The sequence below is a fragment of the Seriola aureovittata genome, chromosome 23 (assembly GCF_021018895.1).
Source record: "Seriola aureovittata isolate HTS-2021-v1 ecotype China chromosome 23, ASM2101889v1, whole genome shotgun sequence".
Classification (NCBI taxonomy): Eukaryota; Metazoa; Chordata; class Actinopteri; order Carangiformes; family Carangidae; genus Seriola; species Seriola aureovittata.
In genome coordinates this window covers 3,253,429-3,281,013 of record NC_079386.1, presented here as the reverse complement: position 1 = coordinate 3,281,013, position 27,585 = coordinate 3,253,429, and the positions used below count along the sequence as shown (strand labels likewise).

General features: G+C 39.7%; 1 protein-coding gene across 1 annotated transcript; it reads left to right on the top strand.

Moving 5' to 3' along the window:
* The first annotated feature begins 572 nt into the window (after nt 1-572).
* On the top strand, nt 573-26,107 carry LOC130164057 (serine/threonine-protein phosphatase PP1-beta catalytic subunit). The gene is made up of 8 exons (XM_056368448.1): nt 573-733; nt 17,377-17,508; nt 17,619-17,849; nt 20,052-20,156; nt 21,046-21,117; nt 23,709-23,860; nt 24,930-25,064; nt 25,524-26,107. Exons 1-8 carry the CDS (start codon nt 682-684, stop codon nt 25,626-25,628), a joined length of 984 nt encoding a protein of 327 aa, XP_056224423.1. The 5' UTR covers nt 573-681; the 3' UTR covers nt 25,629-26,107.
* The last annotated feature ends 1,478 nt before the right edge of the window (nt 26,108-27,585 follow it).

Below are 27,585 nucleotides of genomic sequence, written 5' to 3'. Positions count from 1 at the left end.
AAGTTTTGCATTTTTCGCATTGTATCTTTGTTGTTTTGCTCTAATAAAAACATTCACACATCAATATGTCATGCATTTTATTTAATGTATTCATACACTCAACATTCTTTGATGCCTTCAGTTAGATGGACCATTTGAATTTTACAAGTAAATGCACTTGAGAGAAATAACTATAATATTGTGTGTAAGTGTGAGTGATTTTGGAAACCAATGGTGGTAGCTGTATGCAAGGTAGAAAAAAATATGTTCAGAAATCTAATATGCTGTCAATTATCAAATGTATTTATAGTCTTACATATGTCATTTATTTAGGATATTAACTTGAGTTAATTCTTGACTTTGGAAGCATCACTGTTTTACATTGAGCAAACTCAATCAGCTAAGAAAATCTTCAATTTGATTGAAAGCTCTGGGGAATAAGATTTAATAAGTAGACTTGAGTCAAGATGTTTTTGTAAAACTATTCAAGGTAAAACTATCACTTGAAAAATCTAAAAGCTGTCTTTTCTTCCCATCTTTGTGATAGAAGTTAGAGTGTCCGAGAGGTACTTGAAGGCAGCATAGGAGTCCTACATGGGAGGCCCGTGAGTGGGAGGAGGTTGTCGGCGCGTTTCTGTGCGGTGAGGCGGTGCCTTCCCTGCCTGCTCCAGACTGCGGCGGGTAGAGCTGTTCGGTACAGAAATGGCGGAGGGGGAGTTGGACGTCGACTCGCTGATTTCCAGGCTTTTAGAGGGTGAGTTAACAACCGCACTACGTCTGTATTGTCCTGTTGTTTGCGGCTTTAGCTTTGAAACATTATTTATGTTTCGTGTTGAGGCAAGTTGACAAGAAAAACAGCCGCTTTACTTGCTAGCGTAGCCCGGGTTGGAGTGTACAGGACTAGTCCCGTCTGACGGTAATACGAATCACAGGCACACATTTAGTCAGCCGCCGCCTCTTTCCTGTGTCTTTTTTTAGATAAAGTTATGATTAATTCATGTCTGTGACGCTTGAGTGTTTTCATAAATTCAATTTTGGTTGTAAAAGTGTGGGTTCAAGGTTCAGTGGTAAGAAAGTTGTAGCTGGAGGACTGTTGATTGTTGTTCCCCCGACGGTACAGGAGTGAACGTCAGACCAACCCTAAAACTGTAGCAATTTATTCTTGATTAAATGTTGCATTGCTTGTATTACATCATTGACGGTGTCATCACTTTAGCATACAGCTAACAAAACACTAGCTAAGTTTCTTTTACCATTCAAAAACCTCGACTCTACTGCTCTCTATATCCACTAGCTTTTTCACAACAAAATACACTAGGACAGGCGGGAGCTTGTAGGGCAAATCAGTCACAAAAGTTGGCATTTCCCTTCAAACAATATGCAGCTTGGTAAATCAAGTGTGCCGAAAATTTCAATAGAATTGTCTGCTCTGTGAAGAGCTGTATAATCGTTGTTACAGTATATCGCCCAAATATTTTTATCCAGTAAAAAGATTAAATGTCAGTTTTCCAAATGTGATCTGGTGTAAGGATTTCTCAGCTGGAAAGTGAAGGCAAAACATAGACTTATTGTGTTTATATACTAAGCAAGACCGCATAAAAGTACCATGGGCCCCGCAGCTACACCCCCCCCCCTTATTTTTTTAATAATAGAGGCTGAGTAAATGTATGTGAACTCATTATATGAAGTCATGACTGTAATTCGTGATACATGCTGCAGTAATTCATACATTAAGTTAAATCATCATGAGTCATAGTATTACTTAAGAATATGATTTTTGAAAGGGAGGGGTAAAAATGTTGTATGGTGATTATGATGATTATATGATAAAAAACTTTTGAATTAAAGCGCATCTTTAGGCTAACAGGCGTATATGCATTGGTATTTCAAATATACCGTTCAGGTGAGAACAGCACCAAAAGCAACCACCACAGCATATTTCCATGGACTTTATGTAGTAATATTAAGATCAAACAGCTTCTTATAGACTAATATGCTTTATAAATGAAGCAGAATAAAGCAGCAGAAAATGCAGAGATATATAAACTCCACAAAACGCAACATTGCTAGGCACATGCATATTTGTTGATTCTGTACAGTGTGACTCACTGTATGAGTGGCATAAACTGAAAGATATATGGTGGTGTGTTTTTTATTTTATAGTATGACAGTTTCCCTACAATTAGATATTAAAAAATGCAATACATTGCCTTCCTTATAAGATTGCAATATATTGAATCATAACCCCTGTATCTTTATGTGCACGCTTTGAATAAGGTTGGCTTTTTTCTACCTCCAAAGTGTCTACTTTGAGGTCGATAATATTGCACAAAGGTAACCTCTGTACTTTCGAAGAAAGCGTTGTTGTTGCTCCCCCACCATTGTTATGTGTTGGGTAGCAGTGGATGACTTTCTTAGTCAGTGCAAAATAAGGGATCCTGATACAGAGGTACAGATACAGGTGAGCTGATGTTTTTGTCACACATTTTCTTGAGAACACAGAGACGGTGTCCCTCTGTTTTTTTTCAGTAAACATGTCGACAGCCAAGGCAGTTGTGAACAAACATTTGTGATCGATTCTCTCACAGGTTCAGTGTGTTGTAAATCACACACACAGTCTGTCAGCGTAATGAATGAGCACGCTGTGGATCAGTATGTCAGTATAACTTAATCATCTGGATTGATTAGGACTGATTACATAATGATACTTATTTGCTCTTCAGTGTCAACTGTAGTGTATTGTCAGCTGGGCAGGACTAAACAGGCTGACTTCATATTCAGCTTTTTTTTTTTTTTGATGCAGCGACTAGGAAACCTCAGTGAAGGAAATTGGAGAGATCAGGCCCTAAAGGTTTCCAGATGTGAGCTGTGAATATGTCTAACCATCCAACTCCTCTCAGCCGCTACAGCGAGTTTGTATCCGTCTGGCTACTTTTGGTAAATGGTGTGACTGAGAAGCAGACCCAATGCTTACGGTTTTCTGAAGGCTGATATTGATAGTTTGGCATGAAAGGACCTGAAAGTCATCTTTACATTAAGTTCACTTACTAACTTTTTCTGCAGCTCCCAACTGTATCTCAAGGTATTCATTAGTTTGATGGAGTTTCAACTCATAAATTAACATTTGTTTTTGTCCAACTAATACAAAAATTTGATGTTCTGAAAATTTAAAGTTTTATATTTTTTCAATACTAGTTTCAGTAACAGCTCCATAGCAGCAGAGCCAGGGATGTAAATCGACCAAAAAGTTCATTTTTAACTGTCCTGTACTGTCCTGTCCTTAATAAGCAAATTTAAGGGACTCTTATCAAAAAGTTTTGTTTATGTCAGGGTTGTACGATATGAAAGAAAGAGAATATTAAGATTATTTTGGCAGATATTGCGATTTAAGTTGGAATGATTGTTTTTGCATTTCATTTTTACTGAAAAAATAGGTAGTAGGCTGGGGGGGGGGCTCTGTAGCACCACAACACTTATAGTACTGACAATGCACAACCATTTGTGAAACATTTGACCTTTTATCAAAGAAATTACAGCTCCTGAGATTTGGATATTGCACTTGGCCATATTGTGATTTTGGATATATTTTGATCAAATGTGAAGCTTGTCCATGAATATAAACTTAACATGAATTGAAATGATATAAGGATCAGATTCTGTATCATATGAGGTGGCCAGGGCTGACTGGTTAATATTTTCTGTATTTGTATAAGAACAACAAAGGCAGAGTGACATTAGTCTAACACAAGCAGACATATTTGGGCCATACATAGGCAGAAATACAAATGTGCACACACACAAACTGTCACTGGTGTATCAGTTTGTTTTCGTAAGGGTTGCATTTTATTTTAAGACTTGACCTTTCCACAACACAAAGACCTTTCACTGGCTTTTCCTTACTGATGAAGCCTCGATATTCCTCATCTTAGTTTACTTAACCAGATCACATCTACAGCCCTCCTATTATTTAGAAGTTTACTAAATAACCTGTCAGCGTGTTTCTCTTATCATTCAGCTCAAGAAGATCAGAGTTGTTTTCATTCAGTTTTTCATTTCCCACACTGGGCATTCATTTTATTCTTCTTTGCAAGAATAAAGGGATATTTTCCCTCAGGTAGGGAAGGATTTCCTTCACCCTCTCAACTGTTGATCTTAGTTTTTTTTTTCAGTGAACTCTGGTTCCAGCCAGGAACCTTTATACTCGGTCACAGACTCTGGCGCATATATGGAGGGCTCTCTGAACTATTAAATGTCAGCAGGCACAGCTGTCCCTGGTAGAAATTAACCTACCCTTTTAGTGACACATACACACAGGGGTACACTTTAAAAAGGGGAATACTGTAATACAGTAGACTTTCAGCTCAGGTGTTCTTTTTCCATTGTCTTGTTTGGGTACATTGATGTTGGTATTACACTTAAGCTGCCACAAGTAGTATTTTGGTATGTTTTTACTTTTCCACATGGACAAAGAAAAAGTTTATCAAATAAACTCACATAACAGAAAACTGGAAGATTTAAAATGCGTAAATTAGGGCAGCTTGATTATGGCATAATCGTGATTATTTAACATGATTACTCATTGACTTAGGAAACACCACGCATTGAACTTTTTTTAACAGTGGACTGTCCTGAATTTTAAATACAATTCAATCACCAGGTCCCTTTTATGCACGACGTATTTGAAAAACAATTCAGGATCCATTCTGAGAACAGTGTAATAGTGTTGATTATGAACCAAGACCACTTTTGGAACAACATTATTTATTTATTTATTTATTTAATAGGGACAATGCATTCATAAATTAATAAACATCAGTATAAAATACAAAATGTAAACATGCCGGATTGTAGCAAAAATCCAAATAAAAGTAAATGACAATTCCTGTGTTGTTATCAACTCTGTTGGCAAAAATGAACAAGTGGCATCAGCTGATTGTGTCTGTGCAGCATCATCTTTGTGTATGTTTGCTTTTATTTTTGTTTGTTTTTTTGTGTCCACAGCACAAAACAAGTGTTGGTTTCATCAGAAACCTGTTTGTGGAAAACGTTTGGGTTTGGTTAAATGAAATGTATAGGAAGAGTCGCATTTTCAAATGTATCCACCTCAGTCCGTGGACATCCAAAGATACACACGCACACACACACGCAGTGCATGTGTCCTTCAGCAGTTGTCTGGTGGAGGGGTTGAGAGGCGTTGTCTAGCCGACAGGCTAAACCTGATCGAGTGACAACATGGTTTACAATCACTGAAGCCTCCTCAGTGGCCTCGGCGTGCAGGTTCTCTGGTTTCATTTGTCACAGTGAATACAATGGCTTGTCATTTGCTGTCTTGTGAGTCACAGTTATCAGCAAAGCAACAAAAGGGTTCATAGATATAATCACCGAAGCCATTTGTCTGCATTAATAAAGTTGCATTTGTATGTCTGGATGTTAACATTTAGGAGTCAGTGTTTACATTAAGCCTCACTCACTCTTCTTGTTGTTGGCCATGTTCAGTCCTGTCACTGATTCACATCTGGCTGTGAAGCTCTGCCACAGTTGATTCCAACACAGTTTGCCAGGCTGCATTTACAGGCATTGGTGGTTAATCCTAATGCAAAGTGTGTAGTTGTTAAAAACAAGTACTTAATAGGCAGTTAGGTGTTGTATCACTGGGGTGTGATGTCCTATCACAGCCACATTTCAAAGTACTGTATGACACTGTGGGAAATTAATCATCATCTGCTGTTTCAGTACAACTCTCAGTAGCATGTTTCAGACTTCACAGCAGAGTCACTACAGTTGGTTACAGCTTGTTTGAGCTGACGTTGCATTTTTCACAGTGTTCATAGAAATCCTTCAGTTGTCTCAACACAGTGGACAGCAGCAGCATTCCTCAGCAAGACTGCACATTTACTGCTGTGTTTGCATACAGTTTGTTAACCAGCCTTGTGTTTTTCGGTTTGTTTATTTCTTTGTTGGCCCCTCCTCCTCCTCTTCATTAGTTTTTACTAGTGCTGTATCGTGTCTATGTAATGTGATTCAGCAAAGCAGCTATTACAGGCCCCAGCTTTCCCAGCGTTCCCATGCTAAGCCCACACTGGGCCAGGCTTTAGCGACAACAAGCCCTCTGTCTGGCCTGCCAGCACAGGTGGCCCGTAGGCTTTATGTGGCAGAATCAACAACACAGCCCCATACATCAGCCAGTGAGAGGGGAAAGGCAGGATGGAAAAGTTGCTTTTTGGAGTCATTTTATCATTTTGGTTTATGGGCAAAGACGCCAGCCAAGTTGTAACCCAGTATGGGAACATAAAATCTCTGTTTAGGAGCTGTCCAGGTTTTGTTTTGTCACTGACTATTGAGCTGAACAGGGTTTGTATAATCTGCAAACTAGCAAACTATTTATTTTCTATTATGTAAGAAAGGTGTGGTTATAGTCAAGTGTAGAGACTTTATCGTAGGGGAATGTTGGTACAGAAGAACGCTTTGCACGCCTAATTAGTGAGGCAGGTGTGTAGGAGCAGGATGCATGTATCAGAAGTAGCAAACAATAAAACCTGCATACTTTCGAACTTGCAAAAATCATGCTAGAGCCTCATCAGGAAATTGCTTGATCAAAGTCGAGCACCAAAATACTGCAAATAAATGTATTATTGCAAGTTACTTCAGACACAAATTCAGTGCATAGGTATATATATATATATATATACCTCAATGTTGTGTGCTCTCAGTACAGCAAGGGAAATTAAACAGACAACACTTGTCAGTGATTTTTAAAATTGTAAAGATTAAACGGCAGCACATTGGTATTAATAATAATAAAGCTATTGCAACGTTGGCATATGGTCAAAAGGAAAAAATGTCAATATATCAGTAATACTCCATCATTTTTACAGGACGGTACAACCTGCATTAAGGATAGATGCATTGTTAAACTTACCTCTAATGTGTTCTAAGTACTTTTTAGTGATTTTATTAAATCAACTAAATTCAACAATTTCTTAAAGTGACTTTATGTAACTTTTTACAGTGGCTACTGTGAGTGTCAATTAAAGTATATTAACAGTTGCTAAAGCATAGCATAGCATAAAAGCAGAAGTGAAGGTGTTATGTCCTTCATATAAAGTAATGTCTACTTCAATTGTCTTACCATTACCTAACATTAGCGACCATTAGTTACAGGTCATACCAGACCAAATAAGGCTGTAGCAGTGAACTATTGTTGCATTTGTAAGAGTAATATTATTTCTTCTTCTATCATAGTCTCTCCTAAATTTAGAGTGTACGCATTTTTGTATCCCAGAGTTTATTTTTTTTACCATTTAATAGGTGTTGTGTGTGTGAGAGGTGGTGGCAGGTCTCCAGCCTAAAAATGACCCATCCAGAAGACTGGTTTATCAGTGTTTCTCTTTTTCTGGCCACTTTCTGTCCCACTAGAAGTACTATACTGTATATATGCATATATAATATATAGCAGTTGATAATGTACCATTAGGCCTGTCCTCTGCTCTTTCATAATGCATTGTACGTTGGAGTCACCCTGCTTGTTTTCGTCGGACATGGAGGACTGCTGCTGTAGTGCGTGGTGCTCAGGCTGCTGGCGTGGCACTCTGTTATGGAAACAACAATGGTGGAGCCTGTGCAGTGGGGAACGTTCACCCCCTGGCACCAAACGTGGCACAGAGCTCACCCCGGCTTTTCAGCTGTCCAGCTAGGCTTTCCGATAACCCCTCCCCTTCCCCAGTCCCTCTATTTACTCCCTCTTCTTCTGTCTCCTCCATGCAAGCTTCAGCTTCTCCCTACATTTCTCTCGTTTTCCTCCCACTCTCCGTCTCTCCCACTTTCTGTGTCTAGAGCAGTGCCTCCTGTTTATTTCTCCCCCAGTCTCTCCTCTCAATTTCATCCTTTCTTTTGCCTCACAAAGACATCCATTCACCCGTGGCACTTAAAGGCGAACAAAATGTCCTCGGAAAATGCAAAGCCTGCACAGAAATGCCATCGCAGTCAGGATTTCTCCCTTAAGATTTGCTCCCGCTCTCCTCGCCAGAGTTACTTTGTTTCTCGTTCACTGAGGGGTCACTGTTTTCCATTGCCCCTGTGTGGGAGAGGGTTAGATGGAGTAGTGAAGGGGAGCTGCTGGCCTCGTGCCCAGCTGGGAAGAATGGAGAATGGATGTGGCGAGCTAAAAAAGGTCTGATGGGGCATCTTTATTGGTGCTGTGAGGTGCAGCAGCGAGTGAAACATGCACAGTCATACCTGCTCAAAAATTCATGGGACTGCTTGACCAATTAGATCCTCGGAAAATCTTTTCTTGGCAGCTATAGAAAATGAAAAATCATGTTTTTGCTAATCTTGCCATTTCAAGTCAATATTATTGAAAATATTAAATCTGCACTAATCAATATTTTTGTATCAACAACGGGGAAAACAACTACATGTATTGTGAAAGGTGTTGTGCATAGTGACAAACCCAAGGATAAATTTCTCCTCATTCAATACCAACATTTTAGCATATTTCAGTCCATTGTTTTGATTTTAATGCTTGCAACTTGAATGTTTTGTTTCACTTGTACCACTCTCATCAACTTTGTTCCCAACGTCAGTGGGCAGCTGTGTTTCAACACAAAAGCCTTAAATCCACTGTGTGCAGCAGAGAGACAAAATTAGTCACTAGCTGGTGAACATAGTGGAGTCTATAGTAGCTATAGAGCCAGATATTTTTCTTAGGTTTGGTGGTGACCAAAATGGAGCTAAAAGTAGAGTGATTATTGGACTTAAAATGACTTGAAATGAATGCCATAGCCAGTTGAGAAAGGAGACGGTGCACTTACAATCATTTCCTGTAACTGTTTCACATGGTTTCTCCACCTCCCTGCCTCTTGTGTCACCTGTCGCTGTCCCAGCAATAAACTCTCTTGAGATATAGCAACACAGATCTCGCTGTTGGTTCTGGTCTGGTATCACTGCTCTAGTGCTGCCAACACCACATTCCAACCACATGAACAGAAGACTGATACGTCAGATGAATTAGAACTTGTTTCTTTGCATAATAATACTATTACTGTTATTATTTATTTTTGGAGGGGAAAAAAGAGAATATTATTAGACTGATATGATCTTGTACTCGGTTGATCAGATACTGTATAAGCTGGCAGGTATTGTTGTTATGTTTTGACATGAACAAGCAATCACGACCACGGCCAGTTAGGAGACAGGAAGTGTACACCACTTCACACCATTGGTGCTGCTTCTAATACGTCATCTTTTGTTATTGAGTATCTTTGTGAATGCTAATGTTGCTCTTTGTCAACTGGATGTATACATGAGTAGTTGTTTGCTAATATGTTTTCGACATAGACGATATCAGGCGGTAGACATTATAACAGTGTTGTGTTTCCAGCTTCTGAACCTGACAGTGAATATCAGATCAGAATTTTAATCTTGTTTTCTTGTTCTTTAAAACTAAAATTTGTTAGTTTTTTTAATTATTATTTGGCATTTTTACCTTTTTTATTTAACAATTAACAACAGTCAATTCCCCAGCCACAATTGAACTGGGGACGTTGCAGTTATATGTTGCTCAAACCATGTGCCTAAACCACTATGTCACTGGGCAGCCCAAAAAAGGGATTTGTAGAAAAGCATGTTTACATTTCTTTAAAGTGTTGAAAAAAAATTTTTGGTACTTGTATCTGAAATTTAAAAACACTTCCCATCCTTTTGTTTTGATTGTGTCTCTATGTTGCAGCATAGAGACCTTGCACATTTTTAAACAAACAAATCTGTAAGATTAAGACAAGATGAAACATGTTCTAGAGCAAATATCCCAAAGAATCCAGCCAAGAAAAGTAATAAAGCAGCAATAACTAAAGCACTAGCATATACTGAGCAGGCAGGATCTCAACAGAAATGAATGTAGACTTCATTGTAAAGCTGTTTCATTGCAACTAACGCAAAGAACGGACTGAAAAGCATGCTAACAGCTGAACAGTTGAAGAATTGACTTATAGGGGGCAGACCTATTTTTAAGCTCCTGACATTGCGCTGACGTCAGTGTGCGTTTTCTTGTTGATGTGACAGCCCTTACATTGTTGTGGACCTTCACTCAGTGATGGAGACGTGGCCTGTGCTGCCTGACTAGTCTTGTTTCTCCATCACATACAACACCAGAGGCTTCAAGCACCCCCCCTTTGTCCCGTCTGACTTCCTCCTTCCTCCATACAGTAGCGCCCATATATGGCAATGCCGTGAAGAGGCGATCTGTCTGTAATTCACTTATCTTTCGCTCACTCTCTCTCTCTCTCTCTCTCTCTCTCTCTCTCTTCTCTCTCTCTCTCTCTCTCTCTCGCTCTCTCTCTAACCCGCTCTGTTCAAATGAACTCTGCTCTTTTAAATGAATGGAAAAATAGTTGACCTCCTTGACCCTTAGTAAGGAGTTTGTAACCAATGGAGCAGGAGAACTGATGACTGAAAACAACTTGTAGAAAACTACCCCCTTTTGCCTTTAGATGTCTTTATACATGTTTCTATTTCCCTATTTGTACTGGCAGTTTTGGGAAACACTGATAAAAGAATCCACAGAGAATAAAAAGTAAACTCTTGAACCTCTGACTCTGGAGAAAGTTCACACAGGCCTGTCTCTACTACATGCTGGGTCTGTCTTCAGACTAACCTAACTCAGTCATAGTTTGACTGTGTGCTCACACCGTGTGTCATGCTGTGCTGAATGTCGTAACACAGCTCTGGTGTTGTTCAACATTGAGCATAATGGTGGGTTGGGCAGTAACCAAGTCATCCTCCCAAATATTTAGTGAATTAAGTTGCCAAGTGCTTGGCTGCTGGACGTCAGAGGATGGTTTAACATAACACTGCACAATCATAAGATAACATTTGTTTTTGATAAGCTGATAATCGTTTTGATCATTGATTAACTTTTTCAGTCATAATTTAAAGTGAAAAAACTTCAAACATGCCGTTGCTTATGCTTCTCATGCCTGAATATTTTCTGCTTTTCCTTCTCTTAACATTAGATTTAATTGAACATCTTCGGTTTTCACACTTTAAGTCGAACAAATCAATACACCTGATGACATCGCTCTTTTTTCTGATGTTATGTAGGTCAAATATTTAGTAGAGGAAATAATCAGCAGATTAATTGATTATAATAATCAATGGTTTCAGCAAGTTCAATCTGGAAATTTAGGGGAAGGAGCTTAACAAAAATCTTCAGTATTGACTGATCTGCCGATTATTCTCTGGATTGTTATCAGCAAATAGTGAAAATTGTAATTATAATACTTGTTTTGTCAGACCATCAGTTCCATGCCCAAAGATACTCAGATATTCCTGAAATTAGCTTTTTAAACAAGTCATTATCTTTAAGTGAAATGATTGACTGACAGAAAATCCATGGATCCACTGAAGCTTCTCCATGTGATCATTTTATGCTTTTCTTTGTTTTATGTCGTTGCAAAAGAAATGTTTTTGAATTATGGGCAGTTGGTTGGACAAAACAACACACATGAACTCATCACTGTGGACTGAACATTTTTCATTACCTTCATACATTTAATAGACCAGATGATTAATCGATCAAGCCACTTGATTAATGGATAACAAATAGAATCATTAGTTAAAGCCTTAATTTTCTTTTTGTGGCACTTTAATTACAGGCTACAGTTGTTCACTTATTGTAAGATGCATAAACTGCAGAAATAAATGAGAAGAAAATAACCTAAATTCAACAGTACGATTTTAGATCTGTGAAAATGCTGTGGTTTCCATGTGCATGCTTTTCTAGTGAAGTATAATTTTAGTCATAGTCCTAAAGACTTAGTTCCATCCAGAATGCTTTTTTAAAAAATAGAAAATATTTTAAACTGTTGGATTTGATGGACTTTGCAGAAGCCCTGACCAGAGTGTATCCCAGGCTGCACTGAGGCCAAGTACAGCCAGAGTTGTGACTGTCTGAAGGGTCTGTGCTGTCTGGAATGCAAAGAGGACTCTGGGAGGGGTGTGAGGCATCGGCATCTGACATCAAAACAGTTCACTGGCAAGGCGGAGGAGGATGGTGACTTGGAGTTAAGCCACAGCCAAGAATACAACTTATAGATAAATAAATGAAGGGGAAAGGAGGAGGGGAAGCACTGGGAAGGGGCGTGAGAAGAGGGGTGAGAGGGTGCTGCAGCACCCCAAGAGTGGAGAATGGTCAGTGTGTGACCAAACCCAAACCTAAAAGCCCAGGGAAACCGACGTATGTACCTGACCAAATTAGGAGGGATAAACTGGAAGATCGAGGAGATTTGCTGTGATCATGTGTAAGAGCAAGCTGGAAAAAGCCGGTTCAGACTAGGCAGTCATGAAGTGAAGTTCGACAGCTGTTTTAGCCACAGACTCAGGGGTTATTCTCACTGATACCACTGAGAAAGTAGTGACACTCACTGATAAACACTGCATCTGTGTGGACTGTCTGCCCTTGTGTCATTTAGCTTGAGTTTACACTTATTTGATTGTTAGTACTCCTTGGCTTAGAAATGTCAGTCTGCAACTAATGATTGGTTACAGGTCTCTGTTAGTTAGTTAATTGTTTGGTAAATAAAATCTCAGAAAATAGTGATAGAAGAACATACTCAGTTTCATATAATACAAGACAAAAAAAACAGATTTCCCTTCAAATTAACTTATAATTAATATTTTTGTTAATTAATTTTACTTAATTTCTGTTGATTAGCTGTTTGATCAATTAGTCTAATAATTTTAGCTATATTTGCAGTTTTTCAGTCCGTCAAATACAGGAATATGTGCATCAGTTGAGTGTGTACATATGCATTGAATCCAGTAACTTTATCGACTATTGAGAAATATTTTGTAATCTAATGTACAACATTAAAAACAATAATTAGTTATTAGTAGATGATAATTAGATAATAAATGGATGTATTATTTCATTTTTTACTTTTTCATTATAAAACTGCTTTTCCACAGAAGACAGTGTATTGCATATTAGCTTTTTCACATACCCCCCCCCCCCCCCCCCCCCGGATCCTACACTTCCCATGATGCAACTTGTTTGTAACTCTCTAACATACAATGGTAGTCTGCAAGCCAAGATAAAACTGCTAACGTCACTAGGACGTCTCAGGAGTACTTTCTCAGACGTGACAAAGCTCCTTCAGAGCCACAGACGATGCTTCACAGCTGTTTTGTTGTAATCGTCGTCACAGCTGAAACATTTAGCTGGCAGGCAGATTGCTACCTGTTGCTGTCACTGCTGAGTGTGTGGAGCAGCAGGCTGGACAGGCCATTTCTATTTGAGTCAGTGTGATGAAATACAAAATGATCAGTATGTATCATTATCTACTGAAACTGATAATGAATAGTAACATTTACAGTTTAAATGTATTATTTACAATAGTTTCTGTCTGTTTTGTTTTTTTAAAAGGCACCTCCAAATCTTCAAACTTCTTAGCTGTTTGTTTTGGGGGATTTGGAAGCATTTAGGGCGTTTTAAAAAAATCAGGTTGTATGATTTAGAAGTATTGATATTGGGAAGTTTAATTTTTAAGTGGGATTGTGCCAGTGTGGTGGTACAGATACAGTGTGTGGGTCTCATCGGGTTTCCTTCACTGCTGTCAGTTGCGGTACATGTTAGTATGCAGTGCGTGGGTTGGCAGAGATACATCTGCAAATCAGCTCCTTTCCCCCCTCGAGATACAGCAGCAGCTCCGCTCACCAACACCTTGCAGGATGGAAATTGGTCTTGCTGGGTTGCCATGGTGATCAGATGTGGGTACCACCTCCTGCGCTCTCCCTCTCTCTCATTATTTCTCAGTATCTCTCGCTCCCTCTCTTTCTCCTCACTGGGGAAGCTGCAGTGCAGGGGTGACAGTAAAGGATGCTGGGATACCTCCACACACAAGTGCGTAATGGTGCGAGTCAAGGTCATTGGATCACAGTGTGTGTGTTCGTGTATGTGTACGTGTGTTTTTGTGGGTGTGTGTGAAGGAGGAGATAGAGAAATTGAAGTGTGTGTGTGTGTGTGTGTGTGTGTGTGTGTGTGTGTGTGTGTGTGTGTGTGTGTGTGTGTGTGTTTTTTTCTCCCGGCTCTGCCTTAACCATATGATGAAAGGGGATCCTCCCAGGCAAGTGACACTAGTGGTGCTGTGTGTATCAGGCCTCCCTCCCTGTCAGCTGAGCTAGCACAGATCTGCAAACGCGTCATCACTCAGCTGGCATCACAGCGGCGCTCCTTGCTTGTGTATTGTGCGCACTGAAGGATATGTTGTGCATAAATACCAATAATACAACATGTTATGGGAGGATTTTTAATGGCGTCATGCCCTCGTCAGTTTTGCAGCATTAAAATGTCACAGATTCTCCACATGATTTGGCTCGTGGTGTGTTTATGTTCACCTGTGAAATCCTACCTTTTGGAACAGTCTAAATATAGCCTCGGTCTTACCCCTCAGGTGGGGCGTGTGCGGTCGGAGGTTGTGTTTGGCTGTGGTGGAGTGTTTATTGCCTATGGTCTTCAGGCAGAAATAGCAGGGTCACGTTGCGCGCACACACACACACACACACACACACACACACACACACACACTGCTGCATCCTCTATGTGCTGCACACACTGTTGTCCTTAAAAACTGGATGTAAAATACCTTCAGAGCGGGAGTCACCTGCAGGAATCTGACATGCATTCCTCCTCTCATTGTAGAGGAGAAAGTACTCCTCTCTTCCTTTTAAAAACAAACTCCTCTGCCTACAGAGCTGTTGGGCTCCTCTGACCACGTCTGTTTGATTTACCTATTAAGTGGCGTTTGACGCCTGCTTGGATTTCCATCATGTTGCTGTGGTGTCATCTGACAGCAGCAGCTCTTAGTCAGCTCTGGCCCACTTCTGTGGTTTACCAGGCAGGGGGAAAAGAGGAGGTGTCTGTGATGCTGCCATTCTTCTGAGCACAGGGAGAATATGTAGGGCAGTGGCAAAACATGGAGATACTGCAGGGAAAGTTGAAATTGCAAAGGTAGCTACATGTGGTTGTCGTCGATGCTGGTTTTTATGTGTCAGCTTTACAGTAGTCGTACTTGTGAGCGTGTTAGGAAATGAAGAGATTTCCAGAGGCGATTTACCTGCAGGAATATTATTCATAAATAACACAGAGCCTTTTATTTTGAAAGGTGGACAGTCTGACACATGCTTTCTACTCAAATGGAGCTTGCGATGATGTGCTGGGTTACTTTTAGCGCACATATAAGTCATCCTGTATCTGCTAATGTATACTAAGGTATAACATCATTGCTCTCAGTTACTTTCACATAGCAATGCTGACAGAGAACTGTATACAGTGTGGCCAGCTCATGGAAAACTGTTCTATCAAAATAAAACACGTTGCGCAGCTGTTCTTCAGTATATTATCAGGATGGTGTGTGAGGTTGTTTCTGGCTTCTTCATATAGTTAACGATTATTCTCATTATCAGTTAATCTGTTTACTCATTAGTGTCAGAAAATAGGGAAACATGCTGTTAGAATTTCATTTAGCCCAGAGTGATGTCTTAAAATGTCTTGTTTCGCCCCATCAACATCCCAATACACACATATACAGTATAATGTTATATAACAAATAAAGGAGGCAAACCTCCCACATATAGGACGCTGAATCCAGGTAATGATTTTTGGCAACAGTGGGGGCAGCTCTATAAACGCCAATGTCCTTGACTGACTGAGTGATAGAGTTGCATGATCAAGTGACACCACTGGTCAGCTGGTTGAGTTTCCCCATTGGCTGTTACTGAATTGAAACAAACTTAGTGAAAAGATAGCACCTTTTTGGACAAATCTTAGCCAGTGTGGCAGAGAGGTGGAGGTTGTGCTCTGTGTGAGAGACAAAATGATGAAGATGTTCTGTCTCCTCTAAATTTCTCACTGAGTGAACATTTTACAGTAAATACAGCTGAAATCACAGCTCAGCCGTTGTCTTTATGTGTTTGGTGATGTTGTCAGATGACGTGGTTATAAAATCAAGATTATAGCCACAGATTAGCAGCTTGAGAAGAGGTTATGTAGTCTTAATGTTCTGTGCTTCAGTCATTATTCCAAGCTTGTTCCCTTGTCTTCAACAGAAACAGAAAACCATGTAACAGAGAACAGCTTTACTGTGAGCTCAGCTGTATTAAAATGCTGTATATGTGAGCACAGAGAGGAGGAGAGATGAGAACCGATAAAGAGCTGAAACCAGCTGATACTAAGCTGAATGCAAATATGACACGATGATGTCAGTTGTTTACAGCGGTTGCACAACAGTTCTCAACTACATCCTCAATCGCACTGACCACATGCAGCCCAGACATATACTGGGTTTTGCCGTAGTATTGCTGATTTGAAAAGTAATTTAATACTTTTTGGATGCTGAATGCATTTTGTCCCTTGTTGGCATTGAATGTCTAGTCACAGTTGTGTTTTCATTTTCTTTGTCTGTTGTTTTTTGTTAATTGATTTATTTTGGGTAAAGTTGTTGTGCTGCATCCAGACACTGGTGTGTTCAGGTTTTGCTTATTTTGTGAACAAGTGTAAAGAGTTATGTAGAAAAACAAACCTTAATGAAAGAATCATTGTGGTATTGGTGCAGAAATTGGAAAAGCTTAGCTAACAATCAAAATCTCAGATAGATTAAATATTACATTTGAAAAAGCCTTCTGAAAAGATTAGGGTAATATTATCGTGTATACTTCTGTCGTATGGCCACATTTATGGATTGAACCTGCGACTAACTTTATAAACCACCATGATGCAGGATCGAAGCTCACACTTGTTTGCACCTTTGCTGTGTGCGTATTGAAATTTACACATAAAGTGTCACACGGTAATTTGAGCAGTGTAATAGTCACCTTTAAACTATGTCACTTGCCACCATTGACCTTTTTAAGGATACGTTTTGCAAGTGACCTCGTTCATTAAGTTTTATTAAGCATCTGTAATTGACCTGCTGACTTCATTACCAGACTTACATATTTAATAGTCATTGACATGCAGTCCAAGACCTTCTAGTCAAGTGTCGACAGTGGGACCCCACCCCCCTTCTCTTTTCCTCTCTTACATAACAGGAAGCGTCTCCAAAAACACTCCCAGCAACATCAACAATGCTCACACAGGCTATTTCCATCCTCTGTTTACTGACCCCTGCCTCCATATTTAGTTTGAAGTTAATTTAAAAGCTCACCCTGTGGGAGGTGATGTGTACGGGGATGTGACGACCAAAGGAGCCATAGCCTTGAGAAAAAAATCTAAAAAGGAAAATGATAGAGATGAGAACGCTCCAATTGGAGTTGGTAGCTTTGTTAGCGACACCCCTGGACATCCAAAAAACACTCACACATTTGTTCTTTAACCTTATTCCACCTCTCCTTTCCCTCCACCAGTGCGAGGATGTCGTCCAGGGAAGATTGTCCAGATGACAGAGGCTGAGGTGCGCGGCCTCTGCATCAAGTCCCGGGAGATCTTCCTCAGTCAGCCAATCCTCCTGGAGCTGGAGGCTCCACTCAAAATCTGTGGTCAGTAGCCTCCCATCTCACCTTGTTCCTCTTAAGTTGTACTATGTAGTCTGTCTTGTTACTATGTCCTGTTCATCCATCTTTGCCCTCCTCTCCATCTTCTGACCCAGGTGACATCCACGGACAATACACAGACTTGCTGAGGCTCTTTGAGTATGGCGGCTTCCCCCCAGAGGCCAACTACCTGTTCCTGGGTGACTACGTGGACAGAGGGAAGCAGTCTCTGGAGACCATCTGTCTGCTGTTGGCGTACAAGATCAAATACCCCGAGAACTTCTTCCTGCTCAGGGGCAACCACGAGTGTGCCTCCATCAACCGCATCTATGGCTTTTATGACGAGTGTGAGTGCTCAGTTCTCATATCGTGACACAGAAGTGGAGTGTGTTTTCATTTTCAGTTCCCCTCAGGTTTCACTGTGGTGGTACAGCTAGTTCCTCTAGACATTTATGTAGATAAATACACTCTTTTTGTAGAGGGTAAAATGGAAAACAAATAGGATGAAGTGTTACTTTTTATCTCTTAAAAGTGATTGTCATTGTGAGGCTTAAATTATATGACAATAATTATCAAAATTAGCATTGTAGTTTCAATTTCAGATAATAACAAGTAACCTTTAACCTTGAAATAAGGACCCTAATGCAAAACGGTAATAAAGTAGTTTTGTTTTTGGATAATAAGCAAATGACCAGAGAGTAAAGCAAGACAATGAATGGAGAAGATTGTGTTGTTCCGCCAACATACAGTGGGGTCTAAAAGTCTGAACAAAGTGTTGCATGTTATAGCCTCCCCTAAAGCTATAAAAGAAAATCTAAAAAGTTAGTCTCACCTTGAATCAAGCTCTCTTCAAGGCTTCAGCCACACTGCTAGATTTAATTTTAAAATGCATCACTTTTGTTATGTTTTCACCTGTTGTCCGCACTACTCTCTGAGTTTTGGAGCCCCTAAAACGGAGACTTCTGCAAACGATGATGTAGACACTCGCGGTCATTCGCTGATTGGTTCTTATCAGCATCGACTACCAGTGGTGAATGAAACATGGATAACCTAAAATGCAAGCTTTACTGACCTTGTTGTCTTTCCTAGCAGCTGCTGTGCAGTTCAGTTCTGTATTATAATGCTATAGCCATCCCTGCTGTTCCTCATTCATAATATTTTTTGCAACTAACCAACTCCAGAGTGGACAACCTCCTTCCTGTTCACACCGGCACGCACATGCCCAGTGTATGTGAATGGATGTATGCATTATTAGGTGTGATGGTATGGATCAGTCTGGACACAGTTGTGTGGACGTAGCCTAAAGTTCAAAGATATTGCAGCCAGTGGTGGAAACACTCCACCACCACCAACACAATGTAAACCTACTGTTATTATTCATCATATATATTCAGCATTCAAAATCTCACTGAAATAAAAGTTTGAAAAAGTTGAAAGTACTTTCTCTGCAGAGAAGTGGCCCCTTTAACGGATAAATCATCATATTAACTTTATTAGATTATTAATATTGATGCATTAATGTTTCAGCAACACTTTATTGTTTTAACTGGTTGTAGTGGAGGCAGTTTTAGTTTGGTAGTTACGTCTTGTGGTTATCAACTTAGGGGTTGGGCGGCGCCGGGCTCCTCCCAAGAGTCACAAGATAAACCTGAATTGAAGAAGTAAAAGCAGTTGTTATTCTGTTTAATTTTTCTTTAATCATTTTGAGCTTTTTTTTTTTTTAGAAACATTGGATAGTTTGACCTCTTAATGCCACACACTTTGAATGAAAGAGACGTTTAGATGGGAAATGGCTCTTAGGGGCCCAAACTGCACACAGTTTATCTTTTTTCGTACAGGGTCACAAGTCAGAAAGGTTGGAAACCGCCGGTTTGATCCTTAACAATAAGTTTCAGTTTATAAGCTCATCATGTTTTTAATGTAAAATCATCATCTAAAAACTAACTGGTAACTCCAGTTGTCTGATGAATGTGGTTGAGTTTTATAAATTTGCAAAAAAAAAAATGGATATACTAAGACACAAGTACTGTAAAATCACTGTACACAACTTTCCAGGCAAATTATAAACATTTTGTTTTGCTATGTAATAATTTACACAAGGTCCTTTCTGGTAAGGTGCACCTTTTATGATATGCCATCTCTTTTTTTTTTTTTCTTTCTTTTTTTAAAATTATTTTTATGGGCCTTTTATGCCTTTATTGAATGATTCAACTGCAGCGAGGACCTTAACCTCTGCACATGGGGCGGATGCTCAACCAACTGAGCTACTCGACGCCCCATGATATGCCATCTTAAAAGGTGGTCATTCAAAAGTAGTAACGGGTATATAATTAATCGGGTAAATGGTGAATTCACTGAAACCAGTGGTTTGGTCACTTGGTAACTTTTCAGAGTCAAACTTTGAACATGGTGAAAGAGGACTGCACGCTTTAATCCAGATCTGTCTTAGATCCCTGTATCTCAGGACTGAACTTGTAAAAACACTTTGAACGCCTTATATGGTTCTTTGCCTTGAGGCCTCCTCAATCACTGTCTTGTTGATTTTACAGGTAAACGCAGATTCAACATCAAGCTGTGGAAGACGTTCACCGACTGCTTCAACTGCCTGCCCATCGCTGCCATAGTGGACGAGAAGATCTTCTGCTGTCACGGAGGTATTCATGATAGAAACGCTACTGATCATTACACATTATACAAAAGCTAAAACATGACCACATACTGATGCTACTGGATCTGGATCCACACTAACAACAAACCATATTTCCAAAATACAATCTATTCAATCTTTCGAAGACACAAAGGACATTTTACATGTTTTCCTCTCCTCATGCCTCCACCATTGCACAAGCAGTACAATAAAGATCTATTAATAGACTGTACAGAACTCAGCTGCCAGATTTTTAAGAAAATCCAAGAGAAGTGACCATATGATGCTGGTTTTAGCCTCTTCCACTGTCTCCAAATCTTGATTCTACTTTTATCAAAGAGCTTTTTTTGTGATTAATTTTACTTGATCCTAATATATTTTAATGGATTTTTTTGTTTTTTTTTGTTTGTTTTTCGGATTGCCCTTTAGCTGGTGACACGATTTTTTTATTTTTATTTTCCTGATTTGTACTTCACTTGTGTTTCGTATGACGTGTTTGTTTGTGTAATTAGCTACTCTATGAGAAGCACTTTGTAACGTGGGTTTAGAAAAGTGCTCTGTAAATAAAGATTATTATGTGTCTGGGTGGATATAATTCAGAAATTCACATCTGTGTTCGCGTTAACGTTTCTTGACCTGAAGTCCTTGATGTTTGCGCTTTCACTCTTCGTTTGCCCTGATCCATCACTATCCGTCCGTCTGTCAAAACTTCATGCCGTGCTCTGCTGTCATTGTTTACACTACATGTGAGCTGGAGTGTGAAACATAAAGTTCCCGTCAGTTTTTTTTGTTTGCCAATCTGATGTTGAGTAAATGGGTCAGAGATAGTTTATAGATGGATATGGGTTAATACCTGCACCGGTGTTTGTGTAACCGTGTTGTTGTGTTGCCCACAGGTCTCTCTCCTGACCTACAGTCTATGGAGCAGATCAGACGCATCATGAGACCCACAGATGTGCCTGACACAGGTAGGTCAGCACACACACATGCACACAGCAGGCCAGGTGTTTTTCACTTCGTTGTACCTCTGTACGGAACAATGAGTTTTCATCACAGCTGCACTTAAGTCGGTGAAAAGTAATTTAGCACATTTACTTTGGTATCCTACAAGTCTGAGATACTTGTAGTTCACTTGCATTTAAGGTTGTTATACCCCTAAGCCCTGCATTTACCAGTCAGTTTTCAGTCTCAGATTTTACATAGAAACTCACTTTATGATCATCTTATGAAATGTGGTGCATTCTTATAGATTAAATTACTCAACATTTTTACTAAATAGTGCAAATCAGCTGAAAATAACCACAAATGCCATCACCTTTAGATAAAGATGACGTCCTCATATCAATTGTTTTGTCCAAGTAAGAATCGAACATCCAAAGACATTGAGTTTACCATCACATGTGCCAAAGAAAGGCATCAAAATATTTCCCATTTTTGATTAATAAATGATAAAACAAGTAATCGATTTTAAGTTTCTGTTGGTGAATTAATCAATTGATCAACTAATTGTTTCGGCTCCATATGATATTACTAATGTACAAGTGAACCAGAGGATTGTCTTAATCTCACACATAGGATCCAGATCAGGCCTGATCCGGACAGTTCTTGATGGATTGTTTGTTGACTATTTAAAGCACGGACCTTCTGTTTTTGTCTGGATCTGCCAGCTGCAGAAATCGTCCGTATCATGCTCCGCTGCATCGATACTTACCCAAGGAGCACATAAAACAAACACACAGCAGCTGAGTTTCAGCATGGCTGTGAACCTTGTGCACAGACTCACTTTTGGTTTTTTGGTTTTTTTAAATGTCATTTTGCATCTATTCCAGCAATATTTTTCAGGTGAAACTCTCCTCTGAAGAGCTGCTCTGAGCTGAGTGCTCTACTAGAACTCGAGGAGTTTATTCATGATGAAGAGAGTCTGTTGAAACCCTCCTGCTACAACAGAGCCAACCTCTCCAAGAGCCTCTATTGTAGCCTCTAAATGTGCACTGTGTATAATGTGGGACAGAGATTAAAACAAATAAATATGAGCTAGGACTCTGAATTGACATATAAAGGGCAGACATTCCCATTTTAATAGAAAGTACGTCCACAGTTGTAGCACCGTGTCCTGCCAGGTTGTTGATTTTCATTACACAGGGGTAAAAATACAAATCTGGCCATATATTTATTTGAGCTTGTCAGAGCAGGAAATCGGCCCTAGGAGTAAAAACACTTTATCAGCTTTCTCAGCTTGAAATGACTCGTGTCTCTGCTGATATTCAGGAGAGAGAGGAGATTGTGTTTACGCATCGATATGCACACACACTCTGTGGAAGAAGAGATGTTTATTGATGACTGGGACTTTATTAAAAGATGCAGTTTAGCAAAAAGTCTAATCATTTTTGACAGACCTTGTGTAGGATGCATAAGACACACTTATGCTTTTCATTATAAAGTCAACAACCTCACAGCGACAGGGAAAATACAGCTTTGCAAACAATGATGATTTTGGCTTGTAACAACCAATAGTTTCTGCAGTAATAAATCAAACATACAGGTCCTTCAGAAACATGTTCAGATTCATTCATCCTACCCGGACCTAGTTTTCCTTTACTGCGTTTCATGGCAGTGATTCTGAGATGCCTGATAAGTACAGGTCCTGGTTCCAGTCCCTGTGAACTCAGCTAATGAAGAATATGTCTGTGGTGATTTATGTTCTATGGTCCTAACACCAGGTAAAGACACAGGAAGTGTCTCCTCATAAATATTTGCAATTTGAGGTCTGTTCATTTAATTGGTATTAATCATAAAATAATATAATGATACAACTTTTTTTTTTTTTTTTTTAATTGCCCCCCCACCCCCCACCACCACCACCACCACCAAAAGAAATACATAGTTGTCTGTAAGTCCCAGTAAAACCAGTAGAGGTGAAGCTCCTCTCAGTCCGAGTGTTTGGCCTCCTCATTAAACCTGGTTGTTTTTGTCCTTATAAGGCAGCAAGTGTTCAGACCCTGGCAGCCACTGTCTCTCAGATCCTCTTATGGTCCTTCGGGGAGACTCCCGTGTGTGTGTGTGTGTGTGTGTGTGTGTGTGAGAGTGAGTGAGTGTGGGCTTGTTTTTATATCCCAGTGGGGACTAAAAAGCTGAATACACACTTAACCCGTGGAGACTCAACATCCCGGGTCCAGACGGCTTTTTTGAGGGTTAAGACTTGGTTTTAGGGCCAGGTTAGGGGTTAGGCATTTAGTTGTGATAGTTAAGTTAAGGGGCAAGGGAATACATTATGTCAGTGAGTTGTCCCCATGAGTATATAGTAACAAACGTGTGTGTGTGTGTGTGTGTGTGTGTGTGTATGTGTATTACCTGACGTGGAGGTGATTTCCCGTAGAGCGGGTGGATTTACAGCAAAACTCACAGATGCTGTGACCCTGATTTGAGTGTTTGATCACAGGTCAAACATGGAAATGAATCACGTCTTATTTTCCTGTGTGAATGTTAGTTAACTCCTCTCTGAACAGCATTAACTGGGTAATTAGATGAAGTAAAAATACTGTTTTTTTTCCCGCTCCAGGCCTCCTGTGTGATCTGCTGTGGTCTGACCCAGACAAGGACGTCCAGGGCTGGGGAGAGAACGACCGTGGCGTCTCCTTCACCTTTGGAGCTGATGTGGTCAGCAAGTTCCTGAACCGCCACGACCTGGACCTCATCTGCAGAGCCCACCAGGTACTACACACAAACACACACCCTCTCATTACTCAGCCATTTAAATACACAGAAAACTACCTCCCTTCACCATAACAACAGCTGCACTGATGTATCAGGCTTCCTAGAAACATCTGTCTAGTTGTGTTTTCACAATGTGTGTAAAGTTTACTTATTTGTATGAAGTACATCACTGCTGAAAAACCTCAATCAGATCATGATGTACATGTTGTTTTGTTGCTGCTGTATGCCAGAGTCAAAATAAATCATTTTCCCCCTCATGAGTCTACACTTAATACTCCATGATGACAAAATGAAAACAGAAATTTGGACATTTTTGCTAATTTATTACAAGGAAAAATTCAAATATAACATTGACAAAAGTCTTCAGACCCTTTACTCTGACATTTGAATATTAGCTCAGGTTCCTCCATTTCTCTTGATCATCGTCGAGATGTTTCTACACCTTGAATGGAGTCCACCTGTAGTCGGTACAAGAGCTGACCAAGAACCTGATGGTCCCTCTGGCTGAGCTCCAGAGAGCCTGTGTGGAGACGGAGAAACTTCCGGAAGGAAAACCACCTCTGAGTATCACGTGGTATTGTGTGGCTCTGCAGCAGCTCCTTCCTCCTCATGGTTTCTGCTCTGATCTGCATTGTCAGCTGTGAGACCTGATAAAGACGAGTGTGAGTCTTTCCACATCATGTCCAATCGGCTGAAGTTACCACAGGTGAACTCCGTTCAAGGTGTAGAAACGTCTCAAGGACGATCAAGAGAAATGGAGGAACCTGAGCTAATATTCAAATGTCATAGTAAAGAGTCTGAATATTTATGTCAGTGATATTTCAGTTTTTCCTTTTTAATAAATTTGCAAAAATGTGTAAATTCAGTTTTCACTATGTCATTACGGGGTATTAAGATTAGACTTGTGAGGGGGGAAATGAATTATTTTGATTTCAGCATGTGGCTGCAAGATAACAGACTGCAAAAACGCTGAAGGGGTCTGAAGACTTTCTGAATACTCTGTATATGTAAATACTGTGTAGCAGTTCTGCACTGAGTAACGTCCCTGTGTGTCTGACGCCCCCAGGTGGTAGAAGATGGTTACGAGTTCTTTGCCAAGCGGCAGCTGGTGACTCTGTTCTCGGCTCCAAACTACTGTGGAGAGTTCGACAATGCAGGCGGCATGATGAGCGTGGATGAAACCCTGATGTGCTCCTTCCAGGTACGAAACACACAAAGGACCATGAACTCCTCACAGTAAAGCAGTAGAAGTCCCACCTGGAAAGATAAAAACAAAGTTTCTGTAAGCCTTGAAATAACGTGGTCCAGACCGCCTCTGATTGTGGTCTAGATGCGTCCACACCTGAATTTAGAGCTGTTCACCTGAGACGGATGTCAACACCAGGTCTGAGCAGGGACATAATGGTGCGTGTAAATTCTATCCCCATCGAAATCACAAAGAAGTCAGACAGAGAGGATTAAATAATACAGTAACATACATAATATGATAAATTATAAAAGAAGTAAAATAGACATCTCCGTTAGGAATTGAAGTATAAGGAAAAATGGAAATAGTCAAATACAAGTATCTCCGATAGAGGCTGTGAGACATTGTATTACATACACAGATAATTTTGTTGTTCTATAATTTAAAAACAAACGCTTCCATGTCTGTTCTTAGATCCTGAAGCCATCTGAGAAGAAAGCCAAGTACCAGTATGGAGGGATGAACTCTGGTCGGCCCGTCACTCCTCCCCGCACAGCCCAACCTCCAAAGAAACGATGAAGGACGGAGGGAGGAAGAGACAGAACGAGAGAGAGATGGTTGTCAACAATTGTCTCCCGTTGGCTTTTCACAACATAAGTAAAAGCAACAGTTGGCAGAGGAGAAAACAGATGAACACAACTGTTTTAAAAGACACACCCACCCAAACCTGTCTTTCATTAAAATTTTTCTTTCTTTATCTCCCTCTGAACTGCTGTCACACACTCTTCTTTTTCATCAATGCTTTTTTTTTTCTCTGCATCTGTGTAACATTTTGAAAAACAAGCGTTAAAAGAAAAATGAAAAACATGAGGGTATCATTCTGTAGCATATTGGAGTGTTTCTTTTTTGTGTCTTTTTGTCCTTTGCCTTTTATTTTTGAAAACAGAATGACAGCTAGTTTAGTTTACCACATTTCCTTACTTCCCTGCCTGTACAGACACAACAGGTATTAATGACGACTGCTGGGTTTTCAATAAATAATACAGGGAATAAATCCATCTGGATGTTCTGTGTGGTTCTTACAGTTAATCACTTCTCCAGAGAGCTCATTTATGAAACCTGCAATTAAACACTACAACAGTGGTGCAAAAGAAGTACATGATGCCTGAGCTCGACTTACTAACCCCTTGGCCCTCAGTGTGAGCTACAGTATATACTGTATAAACCTGGATTTAACTAATCCAACGTGCTGTTAGCCAGCTGTAATTATCACTTTAATCCTCATTAAGCTATCGTGGTTTTTGGAACGGTTAGGTTTGATTTTGATCTAGGATCAATTCAGTTAAATTTTATTGGTGAAGTGCCAAATCACAGAATACATTATCTAAAGCGACTTTACAGGGAAAGGTCATGACCTTTCAGTCTGATAGAGGGAAACCCAACAGTTCACACAATGAGCAAGCAGTGGAAAGTTTAATAAATTAAGACATGGATAACAACACACTCAAGTATTCTATGACTCAAATTGAAGGAAATCCATTTCATGTATATTTATAAAGCAACATTTCATACTTTTCAGCATCAAGAAATACATTTGGAACAGCTCTTATTTTGAAGTGTACTAATCTTATTATCCTATAGCTTATTAACAATGGTGACCAACTTTGGGTTTGGGACCCCTCAAAGGGTCCCTAGATCTATTGTCATGTCTGTGGGCCTCTATGAATTTAATTTACACCATCAAAAATCAAAATCCACATTTTTTAATTGATACCTCCATGAAAATGAATCTTTGTATCTCAACATATTTATGTATGAAGTTAAAAACATATTGACGTGGTCATGATCCATCACACTTTCAACTAAGCTGCACTATTTCAAGTTTGGCCCTCAGGACCTGTTACTCTGACAACAGCTCCGGATGAACTTGAAATCCATGTCAGATAATCAACAATCAAGTCAAATTTAGTTTCTTCAAACAAGGTTTAAATAATCCAGGTTAACATGATTTTATTTAACATAATCCTGCCAATTGTCATCCGGTTAAACTGGTTCTTTGAATACGGATAGATGATGGATTTAATCTTAGGTGAAGTTATCTTCAATAACAGTGAGCTCTTATTTTGGAATTAAGACATCACAGAAATTAGAGATCATGATTAACAATTATACTCTTGATTGGTTGGGATGTCCCTATAGCAACACATTGCACTCTTTTTTTCCCTACAGTTGTAGAAGAGTTATTTTAAAGCTTAACGGACATTAAACATATTCTACCTGACAAAATATCAGAGTAGATTTAACTATCATATTTTCAAGAAAGTGTCAGACTCAGCAAACACTGCAAAGATTTTCCCCTCATTGTGTCCTACAGGACTTGTGACTTTATACTGAAAATGTAATGATAGTTACACTAACAGACCATAGATGTTGCTCAATAACCCTAAAAGGTCTCGGTCCTGATGACTCAGCTAACTGAAGGATTTGTTGCCAAGACAACAGTTTTATATTACAGCCAGAATTCAACCAAAGAATC

Bases quoted from the DNA above. Each gene is read 5' to 3' on its own strand.
- LOC130164057 (XM_056368448.1), top strand. From the start codon at position 682: ATGGCGGAGGGGGAGTTGGACGTCGACTCGCTGATTTCCAGGCTTTTA. The intron at 734-17,376 runs GTGAGTTAACAA...TCCCTCCACCAG, and splicing joins GATTTCCAGGCTTTTAGAGG to TGCGAGGATGTCGTCCAGGG. The intron at 17,850-20,051 runs GTGAGTGCTCAG...TTGATTTTACAG, and splicing joins CTATGGCTTTTATGACGAGT to GTAAACGCAGATTCAACATC.